The sequence below is a fragment of the Corella eumyota genome, chromosome 1 (genome assembly GCF_963082875.1).
Source record: "Corella eumyota chromosome 1, kaCorEumy4.1, whole genome shotgun sequence".
In the NCBI taxonomy this organism is placed as follows: Eukaryota; Metazoa; Chordata; class Ascidiacea; order Phlebobranchia; family Corellidae; genus Corella; species Corella eumyota.
In genome coordinates, this window is record NC_137490.1 from 18,440,075 (window position 1) to 18,453,528 (window position 13,454).

Genomic DNA, 13,454 nt, shown 5'->3' on the forward strand with positions numbered 1-13,454 from the left:
AACTAACAACTTGTTTGTTATTCGTTCTTCTAAGCTTTTTTAATAACATAATACTGTAATACGTATAGGCTGATAGGGTATTTTTATAAAATGTTCTAGCGTATTTTAAATTGAACCTTGCTTAAAGCGTAGTAAGAATTTCGAAATGCGTTACGTTAATCAACGCGCTTTGCTTGATAAGAAAATATGCCAGTTTGTGCATTGACCAGTCAGTCAGTTTGTTAGTATCAATAAGCAAGTGAAATACTAGATAAGCAGAGTCTGTTTTAATCAGTCTGTCAGTTATAAAACGAATATTGATGGACAGTTCGATAAAGTATAGTAAGCAAAGGCAGATTTTTCTAAACTGACTTTCAAAAACCACGTGTTGCATGATATTCTTTGAAATATGTTATTGTGTTTACTTCAAAGCGTTGTAATGGCAGAAGATCAGTTTTTAAACAAACAAGGAATTAGATAAACACACAATAAACAGGGCGGTCGCTTTGTTATTTTCCTGCGATAAAATCAAGGAGTTAAGTAAAGTGTTACAAAAAATCACGAAAAATTTTATGAAGCCGACGTAGTTGTATATTTTAGTGTAAGTATGTTCAATAAAGGTTACCCAATCTGGCAATACTTTTTTAATAGTTCATAGTTCTGTAGTTAGGTATGGTCAGATTGTCGATTGTCATGTCGTAATACTATTTTTGTTAATTCATTAATTTATAATTGTATGTATAAGTATATATTAATATTAGTATTTTTATCAGGTTCCATTTTATACTTAACAAATACTGTGTACAAGTAAACCTAATTAATTTAATAAGCAATCATAGTCATTTACTTTACTTTGCGTTTTCGGTTGACCACACGAGCGATTAGCAGTTAAGTGCGGTGATTATTTGACAGTTTAGTTCGATTTTTGCGGCGCAATTTTATCTGAGGATTTTCGTTCTTGACCTCATTTTCGGATTTAAAGAACAATTAATTTTGTTTATTAACATCTTGTCGTTATTTTCGTGTCGTAACGCTCATGCGCAAACAAAACAAGCTAAATTTGCCGACTAGCATTATGTAACTTGGGAATGCTGACTGCATGATTATTGTATTTTGTTATAACATTGGAATCAGCGTTAATTTGATTAGATCATTACATTATAATAACAAGTTTAAATTAAATACACACAAAAAAATGAGTTGAACATGTAAGCACGAAATCGCTTTTAGCTTTTTTAATTCATTGATAATGAAAAACTCAAATACAATTTTTGCACACATAATTATTAAACTTTACACATATTATTCTTAATAACAAAGATCAAATTAGGCAAAAAATCCAATTTAAAAACATTAAAATAATTTTGAACTACATTTGTTTAATCATTTTCATTCACGGGGATCAGATTTTAAGCGTTGCGCAAATCCTTTAATATATAGCACATCCTTTTTTTAATTAGACGATGACGTCACATTATTAAGTGACGTCATATCGAAAAGCGCGCGTCTTTTCTCATTATTTTCGCGGGGGTGGACGCTAGGGGGATTATTATCAAGTCTAGGTCAGTGTTATTTAACAAACATGTGTGTTTAGCTAAAAAAAAAATGTGTATTACATTGTAATTAATTCTGCTTGCAATTTTTTTTTTAAACTTGAACTTTGCTATGTTTAAAAATCAATTTTGAATTCCCCACTTTAGGTTGCTTATACGTATTACATTTTCTTTTGAAAAGATTATATTTGTTTTTATCGATTGTTTTTTAAAGTGTTTTTCGATAGTGTTTGTGCATTAACCTAACCTAAGAATATGTTAAAAAAATAAGCATTTGTTTTAGCTTTTTTTTGATGATATCAAACTCTTTTGATTTAAGGATTAGAATGCTGGCACACGTTTGTTGTTTGCTAACTATAGCCAGAAAGGGAAGACTTAACTTTGAACTTGGGATGATTAAACAATAGAACGCGGGAAACTGCATTCAATCCAAGTTCATTATCACCTTATCGCTTTTGTCGGCTTAATTTCTCTAAACAATTATTTACCTTTTTACAGATTTTGAAATAAAAGAAAGTATTTTGTTTAGTATATAAGGTCTGCTTAGCGTGTTTATTTTTAAACAACAACTAAATTGGAAAAATTTAGGAAAGTATACAAAAAATGAAGATCACTGTTTTGTTATCGCTTTGCCTTATGTGCGTTTTCTTGAAATGTAACGCCAAGAAAGATTCCACGAACACCGGATTTATGCAACGATTAGTGGCGGAGAATGAAGTGGTTTTGAGTCGCTCAAAACGCTGGGAATTTGCGACGTATACAGTTACTGAAGAACGGGATGGACCTAGACCAATATCAAGGGTAAGGAAACTATCTTTTAACTTAATATAAACACATTTAAAACTTGAAACTTTAAAATTTTTTTTTAAATTTAGTTACATTCATCGTTCGACAACTACACGGGCAATGTGATTTACTCCATAGAAGGGGAAGGTGCTGATTCCTTGTTCACCGTTGATCCAAAAACCGGGCAACTAACTGCTGAATATAAACTAGATCGTGAAGCTAAAAGTTCATACAAATTGACGGTAATTTTAACAGAATTTATATTTTGTTATAGAATACTTTTTTTGTAATTTTTATAGAATACCTATTTTTTTCAGGAGATTAGGTTTTATTAGATTTTATAATATTTTTTGGTAATGGTAAAAGCCTACAATTAAGTTTAAGTGCTTTTTGTCGTAGTTTTACAAAAAGTCTCACGGCTTAAACTTAAAACAAGTAAATAGGACACGCAATCTTTCAAACAACGATTTATATCGTTCTTTTAATAGACTAAAACCTACTTATTTTTAAACGATTGATTTTTATGTCCTAATATTAAGTCACTAGGCGCCGTAAAATCGATTACTTAATAATAACGCAAGCTTGGAAATTTATACTGCTGATTAGAAAAAATATAATAAATAAAAAATAGAAGCTAAATTTACAAAAAGGGAGTAAATTTTCAATAAGAGTCTTACTATTTATTGTTAAATACGCAACCTTTTGTTTTGCTTTTTATTACAAATTTTAATTTTCCTAATTCAAACTTTTGATTTTTATATTTACTTAGGTTCATGCGCGAGACTTGAACGGAAACAAGGTAGAAGATTCAAGTGAAGTGTTGATAAACGTTCAAGATATTAACGACAACGTTCCAATGTTTTCAACTGGAAGACAATATGCGACCGTGAAAGAACGATCACCTAGAGGTAAAAAAGACTTTTTAAATCAAATATAACAATCTAAATAAATTTTATTAGATACGTTGATAAAAGAATGTTTATTTAAATTACCGTTTAGTGGTATATAAAATTAGATTTCAGTCACGTTGTTTTTCTATGTAATTTAATTTGACATATTTTACTGACCAAAAACTGAATTACTATTGATTTTTAATAAACCCGTTGTTTTCTACAGTTACGCGGGTTTATATTGGGTAATATCATTCTAGGCTTGTTTAACAGTAAATATAATATTTATTATTAGTTAAACCGTTTATTTGAAAGGTTTAATTATTAAAACTTTAATTAAATTTATATTAAAATTTTAGGAACGGAGGTTACTGATATAATAGCGACAGACGCAGACGACAGCAACCAACCTTACGGACAGATCGAGTACTCTCTTCTCCCATCTCCCGGCGACGCGAACACCAAATTTGCGATCCATCACGAAACGGGCATTATCAGAACTTCGACTTCCGATCTCGACCGAGAAAAAACGCCGGTCTATGAGCTTATCATTCAAGTAAGTTAAACATATAAATTTTTCCGTATTTTTAAATATTTGTAAGATAATAATGCTTAATAATATATATTACCAATATGTAAATTTTAAAAGTGCAATATTTTTTGACGATTTTTAAATCAACAATTTTTATTTTTAATTCAGGCAAGAGATGACCCTAAACAAAGATTGAGCAACAGCGCCACCACTACATTGACAATTTCAGTCATCGATGTAAATGACAACGCTCCATTATTTGTAAACAGACCTTATCAACCAGTGGTTCCTGAGGATTTAGGTAATTTTGTAAAAAAATCAAAAAACTAACCTTAGATTACTTTAAATTGAATCTATGTAATATAACCACCAATAGCAGTATATGGTAACATTAACTTATTTTGTTCTAGCGATTGGATCCGAGGTTATTAAGGTTGTGTCAGAGGACGGCGATTTAAGAGAAAATGCTCGAACAACATATTCAATCGTAGACGGAGGTGATTCCGCGAAGTTTTACATCGACACTATAAAAAAAGAAGGCGTTATCAGAATAAAAGAGGTAATTAAGAAACATCCACTTTTGATCATTTAAGATGTTGTGCTACATAGAAAAAAGAAAAAGATCTTTTTTTTTATATTTAACATTTATTTTCTTCCTATAGAAACTCGATTACGAAACTTCGAAAGACCACGAATACAAATTTAAAGTCAGAGCTTACAATACACAACCGGACAACGACCTCGAATATTTGGGTAAAATGGAGGATTTTGCTGACGTGTTGGTCAGAGTGACGGACGTCAACGAATCGCCTGAATTCAGTCAAGATAGTTATGAATTTACAGGTAAATTAAGAGAAAAAAATTCTATAAAACAAAAAATTTAAATATAAAAATTATGTTATGTGGTATAATTAGTTTAATAAATGTTATTAGATTATCAATGGGTGAATTTTTTAAACTGTTTATGGTTTTATTAAATTTTATGTTTGTTATTTTTTAGTTCCTGAAGATGTTAGTCCTGGCGTTCCTGTCAAATCAGTTTTAGCAATTGACCCTGAAGGAGATTCATTTCTGTAAGTTTTTCAATTATTGAAGAATCATTATATTAATATTACAAAAAATATATATTTATTACTGACACTAAAATTTTTAAACAAATTTAAAAAATTTGATTTTTTTGTTGAAACGTTGTGCTTAGTATTTTTACATTACTGTTTGTTTAAACATTATTATTTGACCCAGAATAATTGTTTTTGTTCCTTTAGATATTTTTTGGACGATCCTAGTAAGAAATTTCAAATTGATCCAAACAGTGGAATGATATCCGTGGTTGGGAAATTAGATCGGGAAACAAAAAGTGTTTATGACCTCATAGTTAAAGCTGGCGCACCTGGTACGAAAAAAATTAAACATTTTACTAAATGTTATTTTATTTATTTAAAAAAAATTGTGTATATATAGGTTTTTAAATGTCATTTTTGTTAACCTAACTTGTTGTTAACCTAATTGGTTTGTCTTTAATTTTTTGATATGTTTTGTTTTTTAGATTTTAAAGATTTGATGAGTTCGGTTCCCGTGAAAATAATAGTTGGTGACGTTAACGACAATCCTGCAATCCCATTGGACGACAAACTTGAGACTATTCTGTGTTTAAATAACAAAGAAAAATATCAGGTTTGGGAATTAAAAAAATATTTTTAAAATTATTAATAAAATAATTTTTTAAAATTAACACTAAAAATTTTTTTTTTTAAACAAGTAATATCTAATTTATTTTAAATAGATTTTGAAGCCTGACATTAAAATGAAAGATATAGATGACCCAGAAGAAAAGGGAAACGTATTTAAATATTTTCAATTTAAAGACAAGAGCAACCGACAACATTTTCAACTTATCGATAATATGGGTAAGTTAAATATGCTCTGTACTAAAATGTTCTATTGAGTTTAGATTAAAATCAAGCAAAAACTACTTTAAGGTTTGTTTTTGGTCAAAATCCTTTTATAAACTGTTATTATTTTTTATTTGATAGACGGAACTGCCAGCTTACAAACACTTCACAACGAATTTAGTTCATTTTCTCAAAACAAGTTTGATGTTCAAATAGTTGTGCAAGACACTGGAGTACCTCCCATCAATGCTACTTATACTGTTACAGGTAAAACTAAATAAAATATTTAATTATTTATAAAGTATAAAAAATATATACAATAATTTATATGTACATGTATCAAGATTTTTTTTCAATAATATTTTTTCAAATGGTAACTTATTATTATTTTTTTTTAGTTTTGGCTTGTCAATGTTCTGAAAGTGGTTATCCTTTATGTGATGCTATTCCTTATGCTGGTGGAGTTAAACTTGAAGTTTTAATCGTGGTTGCTGTCGTGTTCTTTATATTATTATGTAAGTCGCACATAAAGCTAGCAAATAAATAAATTTTTGTTATTAATTTATAAAGTTTGGATTTTTTGTAGTTAGAATTGTTTGCATTTTGTTAAATAATTTTAAGAATAACAAATAGTTTTTTTTTTATTTTAAGTTATATATTTATTTTCTTAGTGCTAATTATTATTCTGATCGTTGCTCGTCGAAGGCGATCGAACCAAAACGAAGCGCTGATAAAAGGCAGTATAAGCACATGTGATTACGATGACGAAATACGAGAGAATATTATTCAATATAACGAAGAAGGGGGTGGGGAAGAAGACACGGCAGCGTTTGATCTCTCAGCTTTGCAAAGAGATTTCAGCAGTCTGTCGTCGGGGTAAATTGAATTTGGATTTTTTTTTTAAATGCAAATTTATGTCTTGCTAAATTAAATATACATGGAAATATTGTCAACATTTTTAACTTTAAAATTTATTTCAGATCTCAAACCAAAAGTCGTTTAGAATTTTCGTCCCCAAATAAATATAACATGTCACAACCCTTGCTCGGTACTCGTGGTAGAAAAAACGAACTAAACAGAGATGTTCATGATTTTATCGTGGATAGAAAATCGTCAGCCGACCGGAACGACGACAAACTAGCTTTCGATTCACTTCAGGTAAAATTCAAACTTTTGAAAATTTAATAAAAAAACTAAAAAATTACAAATTGGCACAAAAGCTAGCTTTAGCAAATATACTTTTATTTTCTGTAACAAAAAAGCTTGTAGCAAAATATCAGTTTATTTTTTTTAGATATACGCCTATGAAGGCAACGGTTCCGACGCTGGATCGTTAAGCAGTCTTTGTACCTCATCTGATGACAACGAGCAAGATTACGATCATTTACAAGAATGGGGACCACGATTTTCCCGCCTTGCTGACTTATATGGCTCGGGCAAAACCCAATGGCCTGAAGATCTTGAAACCGATTTAGGCTCGATGTTAAGCAGCAGTAGTCGATCCCGCTCAAAAAATGTTTAAAAAATTGTTATTTAAAGAGGTTTTTAAAATGGAAAGTGTGTTGGCCAAGCGTTATGCGAAGTCGGAGTGTGGGGGTTAAAAAGGAACGATTATAATTTAGGATTTCTCATAGGTATATTTAACATTTGTTACTAATATGGTACATTCAATCACCAATGGAACGTTTTATTAATAAGCGAAACGTTTGTTTATGACTAGTTATTATTAAATAAATAGTATTTTGACTTTTATTTGAAGAAATAACTTTTTTAAATTTTTTACATTAAACCAAATTATATTTTTTAAATTGTAATACGCCATTTGCGTATACAGTTTTAAATAGCTTTTTACGTACTTTTTTGTTTTTTATTTCGTTTTATTTCTTCAACATTTTTACAACATATTTTGTAACTTTTTCACTGTTTTTTATAAGTTTTTTCGTAGTTGTTATTACGCAAAACCAGTAAAATATTGCTACGTTTGCCATATTGCATTATTTTCTTTTGATAAATTAATAAATTGTTTTGTTCGTAATAATAGTTGTATAAGATTTTGGGTTTAATTAGGTCACGTGATATTTTGGGACAATGAGATTGCATACAAATTTTTTGAAAAAAAATAAAAAATTTTAAATCAAAAAATAATTGTTGTGTTAGAACCGCATAGGTCCAATTACCGTGTTCACAAAATATTTTTCGAAAATATTAATATTCATAAAAGTTATGAAACTTTTATTAAAAATTTATGTTATCTCAAAACCTAAAGTTTTGTATTTTATTAGACGCGCATTGGCCTAACTAACATTCAAGATAAAACATTTCGCGAAAATTTTCAGTAGAACAAAAGTTTGAGATAATTTTTATTTTGGGTTTAATTAGGTCACGTGATATTTTTGGACAATGAGATTGCATACAAATTTTTTGAAAAAAAATAAAAAATTTTAAATCAAAAAATAATTGTTGTGTTAGAACCGCATAGGTCCAATTATCGTGTTCACAAAATATTTTTCGAAAATATTAATATTCATAAAAGTTATGAAACTTTTATTAAAAATTTATGTTATCTCAAAACCTAAAGTTTTGTATTTTATTAGACGCGCATTGGCCTAACTAACATTCAAGATAAAACATTTCGCGAAAATTTTCAGTAAAACAAAAGTTTGAGGTAATTTTTATTTCGGGTTTAATTAGGTCACGTGATATTTTTGGCCAATGATATTGCATACAAATTTTTTGAAAAAAATTAAAAAATTTTAAATCGAAAAATAATTGTTGTGTTAGAACCGCACAGGTCCAATTACCGTGTTTACAAAATATTTTTCGAAAATATTAATATTCATAAAAGTTATGAAACTTTTATTAAAAATTTATGAAATCTCAAAACCTAAAATTTTGTATTTTATTAGACGCGCATTGGCCTAACTAACATTCAAGATAAAACATTTCGCGAAAATTTTCAGTAAAACAAAAGTTTGAGGTAATTTTTATTTTGGGTTTAATTAGGTCACGTGATATTTTTGGCCAATGATATTGCATACAAATTTTTTGAAAAAAAATTAAAAATTTTAAATCGAAAAATAATTGTTGTGTTAGAACCGCACAGGTCCAATTACCGTGTTTACAAAATATTTATCAAAAATATTAATATTCATAAAAGTTATGAAACTTTTATTAAAAATTTATGAAATCTCAAAACCTAAAATTTTGTATTTTATTAGACGCGCATTGGCCTAACTAACATTCAAGATAAAACATTTTGCAAAAATTTTGAGTAGAACAAAAGTTTGAGATAATTTTTATTTTGGGTTTAATTAGGTCACGTGATATTTTTGGCCAATGATATTGCATACAAATTTTTTTTAAAAAATAAAAAATTTTAAATCAAAAAATAATTGTTGTGTTAGAACCGCACAGGTCCAATTACCGTGTTTACAAAATATTTTTCAAAAATATTAATATTCATAAAAGTTATGACACTTTTATTAAAAATTTATGAAATCTCAAAACCTAAAATTTTGTATTTTATTAGACGCACATTGGCCTAACTAACATTCAAGATAAAACATTTCGCGAAAATTTTCAGTAAAACAAAAGTTTGAGGTAATTTTTATTTTGGTTTTTATTAGGTCACGTGATATTTTTGGCCAATGATATTGCATACAAATTTTTTGAAAAAAAATAAAAAATTTTAAATCGAAAAATAATTGTTGTGTTAGAACCGCACAGGTCCAATTACCGTGTTTACAAAATATTTTTCCAAAATATTAATATTGATAAAAGTTATGAAACTTTTATTAAAAATTTATGAAATCTTAAAACCTAAAATTTTGTATTTTATTAGACGCGCATTGGCCGAACTAACATTCAAGATAAAACATTTCGCAAAAATTTTCAGTAAAACAAAAGTTTGAGGTAATTTTTATTTTGGGTTTAATTAGGTCACGTGATATTTTTGGCCAATGATATTGCATACAAATTTTTTGAAAAAAAAATTAAAAATTTTAAATCGAAAAATAATTGTTGTGTTAGAACCGCACAGGTCCAATTACCGTGTTTACAAAATATTTTTCAAAAATATTAATATTCATAAAAGTTATGAAACTTTAATTAAAAATTTATGAAATCTCAAAATCTAAAATTTTATATTTAATTAGGCGCGCATTGGCCTAACTAACATTCAAATAAAACATTTTGCAAAAATTCTGAGTAGAACAAAAGTTTGAGATAATTTTTATTTTGGTTTTTATTAGGTCACGTGATATTTTTGGCCAATGATATTGCATACAAATTATTTAAAAAAAAATAAAAAATTTTAAATCGAAAAATAATTGTTGTGTTAGAACCGCACAGGTCCAATAACCGTGTTTACAAAATATTTTTTTAAAATATTAATATTCATAAAAGTTATGAAACCTTTATTAAAAATTTATGAAATCTCAAAACCTAAAATTTTGTATTTTATTAGACGCATATTGGCCTAACTAACATTCAAGATAAAACATTTCGCGAAAATTTTCAGTAAAACAAAAGTTTGAGGTAATTTTTATTTTGCGTATAATTAGGTCACGTGATATTTTTGGCCAATGATATTGCATACAATTTTTTTATTTAAAAAATAAAAAATTTTAAATCAAAAAATAATTGTTGTGTTAGAACCGCACAGGTCCAATTACCGTGTTTACAAAATATTTTTCAAAAATATTAATATTCATAAAAGTTATGAAACTTTTATTAAAAATTTATGAAATCTCAAAATCTGAAATTTTATATTTAATTAGGCGCGCATTGGCCTAACTAACATTCAAGATAAAACATTTTGCAAAAATTTTCAGTAAAACAAAAGTTTGAGGTAATTTTTATTTTGGGTTTAATTAGGTCACGTGATACTTTTGGCCAATGATATTGCATACAAATTTTTTTTAAAAAAATAAAAAATTTTAAATCGAAAAATAATTGTTGTGTTAGAACCGCACAGGTCCAATTACCGTGTTTACAAAATATTTTTAAAAAATATTAATATTCATAAAAGTTATGAAACTTTAATTAAACATTTATGAAATCTCAAAATCTAAAATTTTATATTTAATTAGGCGCGCATTGGCCTAACTAACATTCAAGATAAAACATTTTGCAAAAATTCTGAGTAGAACAAAAGTTTGAGATAATTTTTATTTTGGTTTTTATTAGGTCACGTGATATTTTTGGCCAATGATATTGCATACAAATTTTTTGAAAAAAAATAAAAAATTTTAAATCGAAAAATAATTGTTGTGTTAGAAGTGCAGAGGTCCAATTACCGTGTTTACAAAATATTTTTCGAAAATATTAATATTCATAAAAGTTATGAAACTTTTATTAAAAATTTATGAAATCTCAAACCCTAAAATTTTGTATTTTATTAGACGCATATTGGCCTAACTAACATTCAAGATAAAACATTTCGCAAAAATTTTCAGTAAAACAAAAGTTTGAGGTAATTTTTATTTTGGGTTTAATTAGGTCACGTGATATTTTTGGCCAATGATATTGCATACAATTTTTTTGAAAAAAAATTAAAAATTTTAAATCGAAAAATAATTGTTGTGTTAGAACCGCACAGGTCCAATTACCGTGTTTACAAAATATTTTTCAAAAATATTAATATTTATAAAAGTTATGAAACTTTTATTAAAAATTTATGAAATCTCAAAACCTAAAATTTTGTATTTTATTAGACGCGCATTGGCCTAACTAACATTCAAGATAAAACATTTCGCGAAAATTTTCAGTAAAACAAAAGTTTGAGGTAATTTTTATTTTGGTTTTCATTAGGTCACGTGATATATTTGGCCAATGATATTGCATACAAATTTTTTGAAAAAAAATAAAAAATTTTAAATCAAAAAATAATTGTTTTGTTAAAACCGCACAGGTCCAATTACCGTGTTTACAAAATATTTTTCAAAGATATTAATATTCATAAAAGTTATGAAACTTTTATTAAAAATTTATGTTATCTCAAAACCTAAAGTTTTGTATTTTATTAGACGCGCATTGGCCTAACTAACATTCAAGATAAAACATTTCGCGAAAATTTTCAGTAAAACAAAAGTTTGAGGTAATTTTTATTTTGAGTATAATTAGGTCACGTGATATTTTTGGCCAATGATATTGCATACAAATTTTTTGAAAAAAAATTAAAAATTTTAAATCGAAAAATAATTGTTGTGTTAGAGCCGCACAGGTCCAATTACCGTGTTTACATAATATTTTTAAATCATTACTTTTTAAATCATTACTGCAAATTTAATGCAAATTTTTTTTAAATCATTACTGCAAATTTAATAATTTTTACAAATTTTTGTTAAAATAAGCTTTTATATTATTATTTACTTTAAATATGTGCTGATTTTTATAATTTCCTAAAAATCAAAATATAGAGGATAAACAAAAAATTAAGCTTATACGGCTCATTGAACATAATACCTTATTTAAATTTTAAAATTATCCATTTACAAAACTTCCGATTAAAACATTTAACCTTTAACCTTCCAATTAAAACATAATCCAATTAACTAATTAACCTAATCCAATTAACCAATTAAATTAATCCAATTAATCTTCCAATTAAAACATAATTTGTATCAATGCATTTAAATCCACCTATTTAATACACCTATTTAATACACCTATCTATAAAGACTGCAAATTATTTTTGAATGGTTTTTGTTTTCTTGTTTTTATAAAATTTGTGCTGCAACTGTTTTCTCATTTTTGTAAACGTAATGCAGCTAGTATGAGTTGTACTTTAACACCTTATATTTAGTTAGGAGCGTTATGTAAAAACACATTTTCTTATTAAATTGACCATTTGGCTCACCCGTACTTTGTGTAATTATCTAAAACTGATTTAATTTAAAAAGAACTATCATTATTATTGTTTATTGTGTAAATAACTTATATTTAACATGTACTATTTTTAATAAATGTAACATTATTGTAAAAAACTTGGTCTTCATCACAAAAACATTGTTCACTGTGTGACAAAGCCAAAATCTTAGTTATTTGCTATGGTAGATGACAGGGTATAAATTATTTCTCATGGTAGATGACAAATTTAAATTATTATTGATGGGGTATGACAATATTTAGGTTTTTTTTGATGGTAAATGATAAAATTTTTATTATTTTTTATGGTAGATGACAAAATTTAAATTATTTTTCATGTTAAATGACAAAATTTAAATTATTTATTTTGGAAGATGACAAAATTTAATTTATTTCTCGTGGTAAATGACAGTATTTAAGTTATTTTTGATAGTAGATGACAAAAATTATATTATTTTTCATAGATGATAAAATTTAAATTATTTTTCATGGTAGATTTATTACTTGTGCTAAATGACAAAATTTAAATTATTTTTTATAGTAAATGACAAAATCTAAATTACTTTTTTGGAAAAATGACAAAAATAATTTTTTCAAAATTGGTATTAAGGATAATAGTGACAAAATTTGGTAGTTTAAGGTTAAGTTGATGGCCTGAGGTTGAACGAACATCAAAAAACATTTTTTCTTATATTTATTTAACAGCACAAACACTAAAAGCAAAACACAATAAAAATACAAGGCGAAGGGATAAATACTAATAATTAAAAAAAAAATAATTTTTCGAGATGCATTAATCTCATAAGGCATAATAGTTTTGGGTTTAAGAATTAAAATAAGACATTATGCATTAAGAAATGATAACATTGCATTAGGTTAAACAAATGACAAAAGGAATATTATAAAGAGAAAATACACAAAGGAATAACATAATACACGAGTAACAAAATAAGTT

At 26.8% G+C, this 13,454-nt stretch overlaps 1 protein-coding gene across 1 annotated transcript; it reads left to right on the top strand.

Annotated features, from left to right (window-relative positions):
• The first annotated feature begins 2,199 nt into the window (after positions 1–2,199).
• On the top strand, positions 2,200–7,154 carry LOC145763742 (cadherin-8-like). The gene is made up of 16 exons (XM_082575253.1): positions 2,200–2,333; positions 2,408–2,560; positions 3,088–3,226; positions 3,568–3,764; positions 3,909–4,041; positions 4,151–4,299; positions 4,403–4,583; positions 4,741–4,813; positions 5,006–5,133; positions 5,287–5,414; positions 5,524–5,647; positions 5,774–5,899; positions 6,031–6,147; positions 6,304–6,508; positions 6,613–6,790; positions 6,927–7,154. The coding sequence occupies exons 1-16, from the start codon at positions 2,223–2,225 to the stop codon at positions 7,152–7,154; spliced, it is 2,370 nt and encodes a 789-aa protein (XP_082431379.1). The 5' UTR covers positions 2,200–2,222.
• The last annotated feature ends 6,300 nt before the right edge of the window (positions 7,155–13,454 follow it).

Coding starts and splice junctions, on each gene's coding strand:
- LOC145763742 (XM_082575253.1), top strand. CDS start 2,223: ATGCAACGATTAGTGGCGGAGAATGAAGTGGTTTTGAGTCGCTCAAAA. Junction 3,227..3,567: donor GAAAGAACGATCACCTAGAG/GTAAAAAAGACT, acceptor TTAAAATTTTAG/GAACGGAGGTTACTGATATA. Junction 6,148..6,303: donor CGTGTTCTTTATATTATTAT/GTAAGTCGCACA, acceptor TTATTTTCTTAG/TGCTAATTATTATTCTGATC.